We start from the raw sequence: 17,500 nt of genomic DNA, 5'->3' as shown, positions 1-17,500 counted from the left end.
CGTATGCATCATGTATATGTCGATATGCATGTAGGTTGTCTGTGAAGGTGCGTGGCTGAGTGGTTAGAGTATTTTGCACACAAACGTAAGGTCATGAGTTTAACTCCTATGGCACATTGTGTCTCTGAGCAAGGACACTTTATTTCACGTTGCTCCAGTGTACCTGTAATTCAAAGGGGCCAGCCTTGTCACATTCTGTGTCACATTGAATCTCCCTGAGAACTACATTAAAGGTACACATGTCTGTGGAGTACTCAGCCATTTGTACACTAATTTCAGGCTGGCTGTTCCATTGAGGAAGTCAACGATGGAGTGCCAGTTGGTTGTTGTTATTTAACCACAGGTCATTTCTAGTTGAACAGACATTTGATGAAAGGTATTCCATTTGAAAACATCCTATCTTAATTATTTATGTATTTGTACTGTGTGGTAAGTAGCTTGCTTACCAACCACATGATTCTGGGTTCAGTCCCACTGCGTGGCACCTTGGGCAAGTGTGTTCTGTTATAGCCTTGGGCCTTGAGTGGATTTGGTAGACAGAAACTGAAAGAAACCTGTCGTATATATATATATATATATGTATGTGTGTGTGTGTGTGTGTGTATGTGTGTGTGTGTGTTTGTGTGTCTGTGTTTGTTCCCCAACATCGCTTGACAACCGATGGTGGTGTGTTTACGTCCCCGTAACTTAGCAGTTCGGCAAAATAGACCGATAGAATAAGTAGTAGGCTTACAAAGAATAAGTCCTGGGGTTGATTTGCTCGACTAAAGGCAGTGCTCCAGCATGGCCGCAGTCAAAATGACTGAAACAAGTGAAAAAAAAAAGAATCTAAGGCCTACGTTTTCAAATGTGACCTGCATTTTTCAAGACTGTAATTTAACGATTGACTTGGCTACTATTTCCAGCCAATTGACTGACTACTTTCTCCTAAAATGACATTGAAGTGTGACCATGAATGCTAAAGGTCTAGCTCGCATTCTTAGTTCATATGTACGTACTGAGATGGAATCAGGGGGAGCACTGCGTCACTCAAAGGACAAGTCAGTATGACAGAGCTTTGCCTCTTGCACTGGGAGCACACATGGAGAAGATATGGCAAAAATCTATCAGAGAATTAGATCACCTTATATATAATGATTGACCGTTGACTGAACACTATTAAATTTTTTTTCTCCGTGTTTTTCTCCTTGTCTCCGTATTCTTTCTGTTGAAGAGCGTAGCTCGAAACGTCAAAGACTTTCCGTATTCCCGAGCGTCATACTAATACATCCTTTTGTTATTTACACCACCTGTCCTCGTCTGTTGTTATTATTTGTATATTCTCCCATATATATATATATATATATATATATATATATATATATGGCCAGCTCCTTTCTCCATTATTCCTGGGAGGGCTGTGGTGGTAGATTCTTCCATAGACATCTACGTACATATATATATATATATATATATATATATATATATATATATATATATGCAAATAGATCAGGAGCATGTGTATGTATTAGATTCATTAATGATTTTATGAACGAATAAATAATTATATGAATAGACGGACAGATAATCAGAGGATTATATACACAGGAGGAAATAGAATATTATACAGATGAATTGATGTGTGAATGAATTAGGAAGCAAAATAAATAAAAGTATAATATATATATATATATATATATATATATATATATATATATATATTAAAGTAGAATAGTCTTAGTGAAGTATTGTGTGGTGTAACTTTCAAAAGATTTGATGTGTAAGGCCAGAACAATATGAGCAGTACCTTCTCACGCTGTTCCAGCCTTACACAACAAATCTCTTTAATATATATATATATAGCAAGGTAGAGGATTATATTGAAGAGCTGAGAGATTAAGAGATTACTAAATAAAACCCATAAAGAATGGATATTAGTCTAATCAGCATCATCATCTATCGACTACAAGCTGCACTTGCATTTAGACTTGATGTGGAAAGGTGTGTCTCATACCACCATTTCATCGTTTGTCTACTAAATTCATCAGCAGTCATAGCACTGCTGTCTTCCATGAAAAGTTTTGACTGTGATCCCTGGAAGGATTCTCACATTTCATACTTTCACGAGTTTTGTTCCCTGATTTGACTTGGGTGCTGGTAAAATTCAGGGTGTTGTAAAACAAAGTACACAAAGTCCCTGGCAAATTGCAGCCATCTTTTTGCTGTATTTGCAGATCAACTGAGAGAGGATTCTCCAAAGTTTCCCATCTCTCTCTATCTATCTATCTATCTATCTATCTATCTATCTGTCTCTCTCTTTATCTATCTGTCTCGCTATCTATCTTTCTCTCTCATCAAGCACACCTATGTAGAGTCAAGGGCATTCTAGTTATGGCCAGCCTATTGTATTTTCTTTTCAGGTGTAGCATATACTGGACTGCAACATCTAATAAGTTTTTTTAAACACATGTGTACATACATACATGCATATATATATATATATACATATATATATATATATATATATATATATATATATATATATATATACATACATACATACATACATATATATATATTTGTTTTAAAAACCCTATTAGATGTGGCAGTGTGTGTGTGTGTGTGTGTGTGTGTGTGTGTGTGTGTGTGTGTGTGTGTGTGTGTGTGTGTGTGTGTGTGTGTGTAAGAAAATTATTAGGTGTTGCAGTCCACGATATGCTCCACCTGAAAGGAGAATCCAATAGGATGGTCATAGCTGGATAGACATGGTGGACTCTCATGTCATAATTGACAAACAGTGGTTCTGTAATATCTTGCTGAACAGCCCTCACAGTTGATTTGCTTATAGCAATCAAATGTTCATGCTGCACACTAGCTTACTCCGTTTATCAAATCGACATTACCCATCTAGCTGCACATAGTTATGCATCAGATCTCAGAGTGATTGCAGAGCAACATGAAATCATTTGTAAGCAGTACAATGCATTACTTGCACCAGAAATTGAAACCACGTTCTTATGATACTTAGTACAACACCTCAACCACTAGGCCACACTAGATTTGGTTGGTAGTTCTAGCAGGTCCTCTGATTATATCAAGGCATCTTTGTTAGCTCATGTTATTTTTTTTTTGCATCTAACTTTGGTTGTATTTGAACTTAAAAACCAAGAATTACAGCCATCCCTTCACTATCTTATAAATCAGCTAGGAGAAGGTTTCCCTAAAGTTTCACATTGGCCACTTCTTACATTTATTTCATGTTGAAGGCCATCAAGAGAATCTGAGGGTAATGACCATCAAGGCCTTTGACCATGGGCCAAATGAGGGTCAAGGAAGCTACTACTTGTGCCACGTAAGTTGGCTAGCATTAGGAAGGGTGTCCAGCCATGAAAAACCAAGCCAAATGAGACTGGGACCTCGTGCAGCTCTCATGCTTTTTAGCTCTGGTCAATCTGTCCATCCAACCCATGCCAGCATGGAAAATGGATGTTAAATTATGATATACAGAATTAGATTGGTGACTAAAGAGATAAGAGGGATATTCTTTGGTTTGATACATAGGTGAATAAATACACAAATAAATGAAATAATGAATAAATAAGTAGAGGATTTCATGTTAGTATGGATTTATTCTATTGACAAATGAAGAAATAAATATATAACTAATCTGAGGTGTTAAGAAATTGAGAGAATTATATCCATAGAATATAAGATTAGATGAATGAAAGAATGACACTAGAACTGAATGAAGGAATAATAGTATTAGTGAATGAAGGAAAGGATCAATGAATAATATATTCGATTGGAGTTTAACTCTTTTAGCATTCAGATTACTCTGTCAAATGTAATTCTTATTTATTCGCATGGATCATCTCTTAGCTTTGGGATTTAAATGATGTGGTTGTTTGTTTTTAGAATGAGAGTGTAGGGTAAGTATAAGAGGTCAGATCTGGATGCTTTGAAGATAAAACGCATAGAATATTTTGACTGGATGTTGTTGGTTTAACTGCTAAAGGGTTAAAGAGATGAAGAATTGACAACTGGATTAGATTAATGGATAACTCCATACATGATATAAAGCTCAGTAAATGAGCATTTCTCCACCATATCTGAAATAAGCTGAATGTTTGTTTACTCACAACACTGCTTTCACATGCCTACTAAAATAATTGGTTCTAGCCTTGACTGGTGTTGTACGTTATTAGCTCATGTTTTAACACTGGTTTATTGTATAGAAGCAAAAGGTTCTAGAGACATTTCAGGGCTGTCTCTCTCTCCCCTGTGGCATGTGGTGCGGAGAATAGTCAGGAAGCAAGAAATGCATTCACTGCTTCTGCAAGAGGGCACCTTGAAATGCCTGTTGATGTTTTTTTCAACATCCATTACCTAAAACGAGAAACCTCTTCAATAGCAAACATTGGTGAATCTGACCTTTGTACAGGTCAAATACGTCCCAAACATATTTGGACTAATCTCTCTCTCACTATCTATCTATCTATATATATATATATATATATCAAATGAATTAATAAATACATATGAAGCTATGTAATTATGTATACATACACAGGATTAGTAAATATATGATATAAAGCTACGTAAATGAAAATATATACATATATATATATCATGTAGTTAATAATTTATATGTATGTATTTAATGGATTGTGGAGGCGCAATGGCCCAGTGGTTAGGGCAGTGGACTCGCAGTCATAGGATCACAGTTTCAATTCCCAGACTGGATGTTGTGAGTGTTTATTGAGCATAAACACTTAAAGCTCCACAATATTCTGGCAAGGGGTGGTGGCGAACCCTGCTGTACTCTTTCATCACAACTTTCTCTCACTCTTTCTTCCTGTTTCTGTTGTACCTGTATTTCAAAGGGCCAGCTTTGTCACACTCTGTATCACACTGAATCTCTCTGAGGACTACGTTATGTCTGTGGAGTACTCAGCCACTTGCACATTAATTTCATGAGCAGGTTGTTCCATTGATCGGATCGACTGGAACCCTTGTCATCATAACTGACGGAGTGCCATCATTTTAATGTATTATTAAATACATGATATAGAGCTAGGTAAATGAAGATAGATAGACAGACATACAGACAGACAGATAAACAGACAAGCAGTACATATGTATATGTTGAAATGTGAAAGCAATGACTGCAGTAGATTCACAACCATAATTTGACAAGATCTGCCATTTCTCCAGACTATGGAAATTCAATATTTGATTCCCAGTTGCAGAAAAACAAACGAAATATCCCCCCCCACCACCATTTTTAGTTATTAATACAGTTACATCAAGTCACTTACGATGGAGCAGCATACCATAATATCAAAGGCAATCCAGTTATGACCTTCCCATAATTTATTTCACATATATATTATGTCCCCAGACTGCATTTTCTTATGTGTTAGATTCCCCAACCCCTTAATTATGTAAAGTGCTTTGAGAGTGACTTCACTACTATATCTAGCAAATCCTGTAACCACATAGCAGCTCCTATGTTATTTTTTCATTTTTTTGTTTTACCTAGTTTCAGCTCATGAGCTGTGGCCATGCCTGGGTACCGCCATTTTGCTGGGGCAATTTTTTTTTTTTTTTTTTTTTTTAGTATTTAACTTTGGTTTAAGCTGAACTTAAGATTGAAGATTGAATAAAATTTAGAACATACCAGAGAGTATTCTTTTGGGTAAGCCACTTGCTCTACTGAGTACTTCAAAAGGAGTCTAAGCATCTGTTGTGAATATTTAGAATATTAACATTTCTCGACGGTATTACTGGCGACCATCACCACCATCATTTAACATCTGCTTTCCATGCTGGTATGGGTTGGACAGTTTGATACGCACTGATGAACCAGAGAACTGCACCAAGCTTTGTCTGTTTTGACATAGTTTCTTCGGTTGGATGCCTTTCATTGGAATCTTCAAGACACATCACACATATATTAATATATCTACATATATAAAATATTTGTGTACGTGCATACATGTCATTATCCCCACTACCATTATTATTATTATTATTATATTTGACTTTTGCTTTGTATTTGCACAAGTTGACTCCGAGTTTCACCCAGAGACCTCAACTTAGAAGTTCATGTTGGTCTTATCATTATTTAGCTTATCCTGTTCAGGCTATATTATTAGCATTATCCTGCATTTCAGAATTTAAAAATCACTTCTTCAACTTTCTAAGACATCTCAACGCTTCTAAAGCAAACTTCGTTTGTTTACATTCATCGTAATTTGAATTTAATTATTGTAATTATTATTATCATCATTATTACTATCATTCAAGTTGGTGTTGTTATTATTATCATTATTATTATTATTATTATTATTATTCAAGTTGGTGTTATAATTATCATCATCTTTATTATTATTATCGTTAATTCAGGTACTTTCCTTTTCATCCCTCCAAAGGTCAAAGTAAGGTACCAGTCACATACTGGTGTATGTTATTATTGACTAGCTCCTTTCCCCACAAATTGCTGGCCTTGTGCCAGAAGAGTTACGTGCTCCCTCTCTCTCTCTCTCTCTCCCAGCGAATTGGACAAAAAGTAGGTGTTTGCAGTAAAAACGGTCAGGGTGAATGGGCCCACTCTGAGTATGCAGCTGGAGTTTGGAAGACAACAGCTGAGCAAGGGGTGTGTCTTTAGCTGCCAGGGTGATCACTATATCTGTGAGATTCTTTGATTGGCCCTAATGGAAGTTCTCCTGTATCAGGAAGACTGCATCATTCATATGGTCACATACTTTGTATACCATGCATATTTTCATCCCATTTCATGCTCCCTTCCCATTAGTTCCCCTTATTTTTATGTAAACCCCAATACACAAATTGTAAACCATCCTAGTAATATGCACCTCATCTGATGCCCTGCAGCAAATAAAATAAATTATTTGTATTATTATTATTGAAACTTTTCCTACAAACAAAAATTATCATTTTTATTATTAGTAGTAGTAGAATGTTTACTGCTATTAACATTGGTTTTAAATTTTGGCAGAAAGCCAACAAGTCCTGGGAATGGGTTAAGTCAATTACATCAACCCCAGTACTCAACTGGTACTTAATTTACTGACCCCAAAAGGATGAAAGGCAAAGTTGACCTCAGTGGAATTTGAACTCAAAACGTAAAGATGAATGTGAAGCTCTGAAGCATTTTTCCCTAGTGTGCTAACGATTCTTTTCTATTCTAGGCACAAGACCCGAAATTTTGGGACAGTCGATTAGATCGACCCCAGTATGCATCTGGTACTTAATTTATCGCCCCTGAAAGGATGAAAGCAAAATCGACCTCGGCGGAATTTGAACTCAGAATGTAACGGCAGACGAAATACCACTAAGCATTTCGCCTGGTATGTTAACGTTTTATATTTCTTTACTGCATACAAGGGGCTAAACATAGAGGGGGCAAACAAGGACAAACAAAGGGATTAAGTCGATTACATCGACCCCAGTACGTAACTGGTACTTAATTTATCGACTCCGAAAGGATGAAAGGCAAAGTCAACCTCGGCGGAATTCGAACTCAGAACCTAACGGCAGACGAAATACTGCTAAGCATTTTGCCCAGTGTGCTAACGTTTCTGCCAGCTCGCCGGCTTAACTAATGTTAATATTAAGGATAATCTGATTTATCTGGTATGATAATTCTTCATATTCTAATAGCAGTAGTAATGATTATAATAATCATTTATTGTCATGGACAGGTTTGCAGTTAGTATAATTAATTAATTAATTAATAACATCATAAGAAATTAGAATGACTTAGTGCAGAGGGTGTGTGTACATGTATGTATGTATGTGTGTGTGTGTGTGGAGGGCCAAAGACAATAAGATTCATTTAATGTTTGGAATATCGAGAGAGTCTGATCATGCTCTGCTCTACCAAACAGACAGACGGACTCAGCGAGGGCGGAAGACTTATCCCCGCAAATGCAACAATGCCTTATAATAATCTTCTTTATACAATCTGTGAAATCTGTAGCATACTGGCTTATGTCATGGGTATTGCTCCCAAATTCTTTCTTTCTCACACATACACCATACATATATATATATATATATATATATATATATATATATATATATATATATATATATATATATGGATCTTTCTCTCACTCAGACCATCGCTCGTACTCCCTCTCTCTCTTACTCATACTCTTTCTCTTTCACACACATTTAAAATCCATTTTTATTTTTCAGTTTTTTATTCTTTTACTAACTCTCACTTTCTCCCTTTCACTACTTGTAAGCGTCTATACTTATATATATATATATATATATATATATATATATATATATATATATATATATATATATATATATATATATATATATATATATATATATACACATACACATGCTTACATATAAATATATATACACATGCTTACATATAAATATACATACATACATACATACATTCATTCATATGTACATTTATATATATATATATATATATACATGCATACATATAAATATACATATATACATTCATATATACATGTACATACATTTATATATACATGCATGCATACGTACATTTATTCATATATACATGTTAATTTTTATATATATATATAAATATACATGCACATGTATATATATATATATATATATATATATACATGCATACATATAAATATATATACATGTACATACATTTATATATATATACACACACATGTACATACACACACGCACATATGCAAATATACACACTCACACATCTTCATTCCCTCTTCCACTAACTCTCTCTCTCTCTTTCTTTCTCTCTCTCTCTCTCTCTTTCTCTCTCTCTCTCTCTCTCTCTCTCTCTCTCTTTCTGGTGAAATATCATGGTCTCACTCATTGACTTATAACTTGGTCCCAGTCTTGTATTTCTCCACTCACATTCTCTCTCTCCCTCTCTGCTTCTCTCAAACCCACTCGTTTAATCCTTCCTTCCTCTTTCTCTCTTAACCCCTTCACTACCTCTTCCTCCTCCCCCTCCTCATTTGTCTTTTGCGTATGCTTCGATCTCCCCCCCCTCTCTCTCTCTCTTTCATTCCCCCCCTCACTTCTAGCGGCCGCGACTGTAACATCTGCTGTGGCTGTGACTACGGCTGCGACTCCGACTACAACTCAATTCTCGAGATGGACTTCGAGATCTGCTGTAGGATCGGTAAGAAAAGCTGCTCAAAGAACTTGGTGTAGGTGGTGTGGGTCGGTGGTACGGAACTGGCCTCTTCCGTGCACTGAAATGGAAAAAAACAACAAACATTGTAGATAAACAAATAATAAAAATGTGAAGTAAAATCATGTCATATTCATATATAACATATAACTATAAATATCTGCATATATATATATATATATATATATATATATATATATATATATATAACGTGCAAGTGGCTGAGCACTCCACAGACATGTGTACCCTTAACCCATTACCTATCAGTGATCTCATGTGAGATCACTTAAAAATTACAAATTTCTTAATTATCTGTCAATATTTACACATATCTAACCTTTTTGCTATATCTACGAGGTATATTTCTCTGATATTCAAATGAGGTTTGCTAATTTTTCACCCAATATCTTGCTTATTTCTATTTAAAATGTTATTTTGAAATGTTATTTTGAAATGTTATTTTGAAATGTTATTTTGATTATTCCAGCTTGTTTCTAAGGCTGCTTTATGCTAGAAATCAAAGTTTCATTAAAAAAATTCCAGTTAATAGAATTATGGGAGGTAATGGGTTAACGTAGTTTGACAATGCTGGCCCATTTGAAATACAGGTACAACTCATTTTTGCCAGCTGAGTGGACTGGAGCAACGTGAAATAAATTGTCTTGCTCAAGGACACAACACGTCACCAGGAACTGAACTCATGACAGTGAGCCGAATACCTCTAACTACTAAGCTACATGCTTTCACTAATATATGTGTGTGTATCTGCGAGTGCCTGTATACACACAGACATAACTGGGTGCATATATATATATATGCATATACAGTTTGTGACTGCTTTAAATAGCAATTGCTATTGCTTACCAGTTGTAGCAAAATTGATGTAGATAGTATGAGAATGGATGGTTAAAATCAATTTTAATGATGATGGTACATACATGCATACATTATATATATATATATATATATATGACCATATATGTATGTGTATATATATATATATATATATGACCATATATGTATATATATATATATATATATATATATATATATATATACATACATACATATATGGTCATATATATATATATGACCATAACCTCCCAACCTGGCTCGTTCCCTTGCTCCCGCCCACGCTGCCGCACTTGCCCTTACCTCTCCAACACCACCCTCCTCACCAGCACCCATCATCGACCCTTTCGCATCACCGACTCCTTCACCTGCACTTCTACCAACATCATCTATTGCATCTCCTGCTCTCTCTGCCATTCTCTGTACATCGGACAAACGGGGCGCCGCCTGGCCGACCGATTCGCGGAACACCACCGAGGCATCAACGTTGGCAATGACACCCCGGTGTCACGCCACTTCCGTTCTGCCAGCCACTCCTTGCAGCAACACCTGTCCGTGTTTGGATTGTCCATGCACAGGGGCCATCCGGACTCCCGTTTGCGCAGTGAACAGGGATTAATCTTCTCTCTTTGCTCTTTTGCCCCACATGGGCTCAACTCCCCTCCCCTCTTCATCTAACCCACTCCTCCTGCCTCTCTCCCCCACCCTCCCTCCTACCACCCCTACTCTTTCTCTCCTCTCTCTTACTCTCTTCTCTCTTTCCCTCTCTTCTCTCTCACTCTCTTCCTCTCTTTCTTTCTCCCCATACCCACCTTCCCCCCCCCTCTCTCACATCCACCTTCCCTCTCTTATACCCACACTCTCTCCTCTCTTTCTCTCCCCTTCCATACCCACCCTCCCCCTCTCTTACATCCCCCTTCCCCTTCCCCTTCATCGTCAACACCCCCTAATAAGCTCATCCCACCACACACCCAACACACTTCTACTCTACCTTCCCACCCCATCCAATTCCTTACACCCACCACCCACCCCTACCCACATACCCCACCCCTACCCACATACCCCTAACTCTACCCCACCCTCAGTCTAACCCACACTCCACCTATGCCTTCCCCACCTCCCAACACCCTCACATCACATCACACAAATACCCTCGCATCACACCATGCACACACTACAACTGACCAACTCCTTTCTCCCCTCCCCATTTTCACACTACATACGTCAAGATCACCAGCATTCTTTCTCCCACACACACATCCCCTCGTTCTTTGATCACCGTTTGTTATCTCCCCCTTTTCTTAGCTCTCCTGAAAAAAGAATTTCTAACTTCCGGTCAGCCATTATTATGATTGACCGTTGACTGAACACTATTCAATTTTTTTTCTCCGTGTTTTTCTCCTTGTCTCCGTATTCTTTCTGTTGAAGAGCGTAGCTCGAAACGTCAAAGACTTTCCGTATTCCCGAGCGTCATACTAATACATCCTTTTGTTATTTACACCACCTGTCCTCGTCTGTTGTTGTTTTTTCGTACATTCTCCCATATATATATATATATATATATATATATATATATATATATATGAATGACCATATATGTAGATGGGTGTATTTATATATAAAAATACATGTTTATAGTTTCTGACTGATTTAGATAGCGATTGCTATTTCTTAGCAGCTGAATCATAAATTAGTGTAGATGATATGAGAACAGATGGTTAAAAGTCAATCTTAATATTGATATACGTTTAATTAGCTCTTGTAGTGTTTAAATGAAATTAAACAATTAGAAAAAAATAAGTATACATATGAGAAATCTATTGGAAAATTCATGATGAAGGCAATAACCTTGCTGAGGTAAGTTAATTATTGAAAATGCTCAAAATTGTCTCCCTTATTCTCTCACCTACAGAATAATGTAAACTAACATTTAATATTTGATACGTCCCTAATCATCACATCTAATTTCTGATGTTGAAAAAATATTTAGAAGAAGACTTACCTTTTTATATAGATTATTAGATGAGTATATACATATATATATATATATATATATATATATATATATATACCGTAAATCCTCGAGTATAGTTCGCCTTTAAGTATAATATGCAGGGGATTTTTAGGGGGCTGTATCTCTGAAAAACCTAAACCTTGTGTATAATACGCACCCCTTATCTAACTTGAGTGAAAGAGGCTTATATAACGTCCTTGGTTTGTAAACATATATACGGTAACGTCCTTTATTATTAGTGTATATATAACATAATGCAAACATGTAGCTTTTTTGTGCCCTTTGTTTGCAGAAAATAAAGAAATAACACAGTAATAATGTCAGTGAAAAATAAATATAGCTTAAGGTATTAGCTTCAGGTATTTTCGTGCCTGACATCACAAAATGCGTCTGAATAAACATTGCTGTACAGCAAATAGAGACTCGGACATTGCTTAGAAAATATTTTTCATTTTTGACCTCGTATATAGTACGCACTAGGGATTTTGACCTTTAAATTTTGGGGAAAAAATGCGGATTATACTCGAGGGTTTACGGGATTTTTTTGTGTTTATAGTTTCAGCTTAGAGCTGCGGCCATGCTGGTGCACCGCCGCATATACATATATATACATGTGTATGTGTGTGTGTGTGTAAAGCAACATGCAAACCATAATTAAGCAAATATTTAAAACATAGAGTGAATAGGCAAGCTTATACAATTAAATTTAAAAAGCAACACACACACACGCATACACGTACACACGCACATACTTATAAAAAGAGCGAAAAATTAGAGAGAATGAGGAAACATTTAACACTGAATGTATATATAAAGCAATGTGTATTTATACAGGCATACATGCAAACATATATATACATATATATATATACACAAACAGATGTACATATAAACAGAGATAAATAGATAGACACTCTTCATTATCAACAGTGTCATATTAATATTTATGGAACGAAGGTGCCATGCAGTGGGACTGAACCCAGAACCATGTGGTTCATTAGCAAACTACTTACCACACAGCCACTCCTACGCCTATATTCTTGTGTTTTCTTTTATTTCTTGTTTGTCATTTGACTGCGGCCATTCTGGAGCACTGCCTTTAGTCTAGTAAATCAACCCCAGGACTTATTCTTTGTAAGCCTCGTACTTATTCTATCAGTTTCTTTTGCTGAACTGCTAACTTAAGGGGATGTAAGCGCACCAGCATCAGTTTTCAAGTGATGTTAGACACACACACATTATATATATATATATATATATATATATATTACATACAACAGGCTTCTTTCAGTTTCTGTCTCCCAAATCCACTCACAAGGCTTTGGTAGAACCGAGGCTATAGAAGAAGACACTTGACCAAAGTGCTGTGCAGTGGGACTGAACCCGGAACCATGTAGTTGGCAAGCGAGCTATTTTACCACACAGCCACTCCTGCACCTATGACGAAAAATTTCAAATGATGTGCCCCAGGTGAGGATTGAACTCAAGACTTTTAGATTCCTTAACATAAGTTGCTTACTCATGAGACTGACACACTGCCTACTGCACTACAAATTATATATATATATATATATATATATATATGATCATTATCATTTAGCGCCCGTTGTCCATGCTGGCAGGGGTTGGACGGTTTGACTGGGGCTAGTACACACACAAGCACACATATTAATACAATACAGAAGGGGTATTAGATAAGTAGTAGTTACAATCAGCCTCCAATAGAATTCTAAGGAAGTAAAAAATATCATTCAATAAAAAGAAAAACGACCTTAATTGCTTCTGACAAGGCACAGCCTTTTTTGTAAGGGAGGATATTACCATATCTTTGCTCTACCATACATACATATATATATATATACATATATATGTGTGCACGTACATGTATAAGCCCATATATATATATATATATATATATACATATATATACATACATATGCACATACATGTATATGCACATATATATATATACGTACATATATATTTGCACATATATACATATATATTTATGCACATATATACATACATTCATATGTGTACATCTATATATATTCATGTGCATGGATATATATATATATACATATACATACATTCATATGTATGTGTGCATATATGTGCATTTTTATAAATCTATATATGGATGTATGGTGCATATGTAAGTTTACTACATGAGACTATATATATATATATATATATATATATATATATATATACACACACACACACACACACACACACACACACACACACACACACACACACACACAAACATATATTTATTTACTCTGTGTTAGTACTTATGCATGCAAGGTTTTTTTGTGTGTACATTTACATGGAAGCACAAACATCAATTTAACTAGGCACCATATTCAACCAACATACACTAAAAGAGGTTTGTAAATAGATATTTTGTTGTTGTTGTTCCTTTTGAATTTCAAACTGTGTTTACCTATGCCATTTACGTACATACAGATAAATACACACATATAGACACACAGACACATGTATGTATGTGTGTGTATATACATACACATATATATATATAATTGTATAGTCACTATTGAGCTGATCTTGTAACAGCCAATCAAATTTCTTTTAAACTAATGCTGCGATATATACTGAATTTTATATGTAGCCATTTTCGTTTTCAGAAATATGAGTCAATTATATAACACATTGACACTATCAGCATTTTGATCGATGAGCTCAATTTTGCAAAGGAAATGTTGATGTGTTTGTTATAATTATTTTTCTTTCATTTGTATGTATTTTTGCATTTCGTAATCACATATTTTTTATAATTTTTTTTTTATTGATCACCTATCTGGTAGAAAGATGCAGTTTTCTATCAATCCATATGAAGGTTGGTTTTATGATGTTGCTAATCCTCTTGAAACTGTAATGGAAGATGTGTTTAGAATTTGATTGTGTGTGTTTGGATTGCACTTCATGGTTCCTATGTGATTAGACCCTTTATTTCTTCTTTAGAGGAGTTGATGAAGAAGGAAGATATACAGAGTCCAAATCGTGATGTTTAGTTGTTAAGAGATATTCTTGTTACCATGTAACAAATACTGGCTTAGAAAGTAAACCATTAGATCTGGTTCAAGAGGGAGGACGAGTCGGGTAGCAAGAACAGCCATGAAACATCTGGCCCAGAGTTGCAATATTAGACTTGTCAAAGCTCCTGCTGTTGTACCAGAGTTCCATGGCCTCCATCATAGGTGGCCATAGAAGGAGCCAAAACTTCTTCACACCTGATTCAATGCTTGATGTCACATCAACTCCATGCTTTCAAACATGGAGCTTAACAGCACCCTCAACATGTATTTACCCTCAAATATGTCTGTGTGAGAGCATCATTTGTGCAATTTTACAATTATTTTTATTTTCTAGACAAGTATATATTACTGAGGTAATATTTTGTAGTCAGATGTCCTTCCTGTATATTGTGCTCTCACACACACACACACACACACACACACACACATGTATTCTTATATTCTTTTTTTTTTTTGTTCCAGTCATTTAACTATGGCCATGCTGCAGCACCACTTTTAGTCGAACAAATCAACCCCAGGACTTATTCTTTGTAAGCATAGTACTAATTCTATCGATCACTTTTGCTGAACTGCTAAGTTACATGGACATAAACACACCAACATTGGTTCTCAAGCGATGTTTGGGGGGGGACAAACATACACATACACACACACATGTATATATATATATATGTATATATATATATATATATATATATATATATATGTATGTATATATATATATATATATATATATATATATATATGTATGTATATATATATATATATATATATATATATATATATATATATATATATATATATAACAGGCTTCTTTCAGTTTCCATCAACTGAATTCACTCACAAGGCTTTGGTCGGCCCGAGGCTACAGTAGAAGACACTTGCCCAAGGTGCCATGCTATGGGACTGAACCCGGAACCATGTAGTTGGTAAGCAAGCTATCTACCACATAGCCTCTCCTTATATTAATATTTGCTTTCATGTCAAATTCTACATGGGAACAGTTTAATATTAATCTGATAAATTGTTCAATACATTTTGTTTTAATAGAGTTCATGTTTATTAAAACATTTTACATGGAAAAAAAAAATTAACTATGAGACGGTGACTTTGAGGTTTTGATAAGCTGACCCTCAGCAGTCTGTGTCGCGAAGGCAAACAAGATGAAACATCGACATGACTGAAATCCCCTTCCTTGTAAAAGTTGAATGAATTAGAGAGAGACAGACATAGGGAGGGACAGACAGACAGAGTGTATGTGTGTGTACATACTCTCTTTAATCTTTTACTTGTTTCAGTCATTTCACTGCAGCCATGCTGGAGCACCATCTTTAGATGAACAAATCAACCCCAGGACTTATGTATATATGTATATATATATATATATATATATGTATATATAAAATATACAAGAATAAGGGCAGGGAATCGTCAATTAATAATAGAATTAATAATTAACAATTTTGCCAAGTAGTTCAGTATGAAAAAACCTTTATCGGTAAAACCATTTATCATCATAAATATACAGGGATTAGCATTGAGTTGCTTCTCCAACATACTGAAAATTTAGAAATAGCAGTCAAAGAACTACTGATTCTAAACTACAAATTTTTCTCTAAACGGATGGCGATATTTATGGCACACATAGAACAAAAAACCGGAGGGAAAAGCGCAAACAAAACTATATATGTATGTATGTATATATATGTATGTATGTATATATATATGTATGTATGTGTATATATATATGTATGTATGTATATATATATATATGTATGTATATATATATATATATGTATATATATATGTATGTATGTGTATATATATATGTATGTATATATATATATATATATATGTATGTATATATATATGTATATATATATATGTATGTATATATATATATATGTATGTATATATATATATGTATGTATATATATATATGTATGTATATATATGTATGTATATATATATATGTATGTATATATATGTATGTATATATATATATATATGTATATATATATATATATGTATGTATATATATATATGTATGTATATATATATGTATGTATATATATATGTATGTATATATATGTATGTATATATATGTATGTATATATATATATATGTATGTATATATATGTATGTATATATATATGTATATATATATATGTATGTATATATATGTATGTATATATTATGTATGTATATATATATGTATGTATATATATATATGTATGTATATATATATATGTATGTATATATATGTATGTATATATATATATATGTATGTATATATATGTATGTATATATATATATATATGTATGTATATATATATATGTATATATATATATGTATGTATATATATATGTATGTATATATATATATATGTGTAT

The 17,500-nt window shown here is 34.6% G+C and overlaps 1 protein-coding gene across 6 annotated transcripts in view; it reads right to left on the bottom strand.

Moving 5' to 3' along the window:
* The window catches only part of LOC106867469 (uncharacterized), a 1,580,514-nt gene that overhangs the window by 2,107 nt on the left and 1,560,907 nt on the right, over positions 1-17,500 (bottom strand). For 5 of the 6 annotated variants that reach the window (XM_089341338.1, XM_089341340.1, XM_089341337.1 and 2 more), the window contains one exon: positions 1-9,239. This exon is cut by the window's left edge and continues 2,107 nt beyond it. In XM_089341338.1, the coding sequence (XP_089197464.1) occupies positions 9,065-9,239 (175 nt within the window). In that variant the 3' untranslated portion in view covers positions 1-9,064. The remainder of the gene's footprint in view (positions 9,240-17,500) is intronic. The other variant, XR_016238261.1, reaches the window with a different exon arrangement.

The sequence above is a fragment of the Octopus bimaculoides genome, chromosome 24 (genome assembly GCF_046866305.1).
Source record: "Octopus bimaculoides isolate indiv1 chromosome 24, ASM4686630v1, whole genome shotgun sequence".
Taxonomy (NCBI): domain Eukaryota; kingdom Metazoa; phylum Mollusca; class Cephalopoda; order Octopoda; family Octopodidae; genus Octopus; species Octopus bimaculoides.
This window is presented reverse-complemented; position numbering and strand designations above follow the sequence as displayed.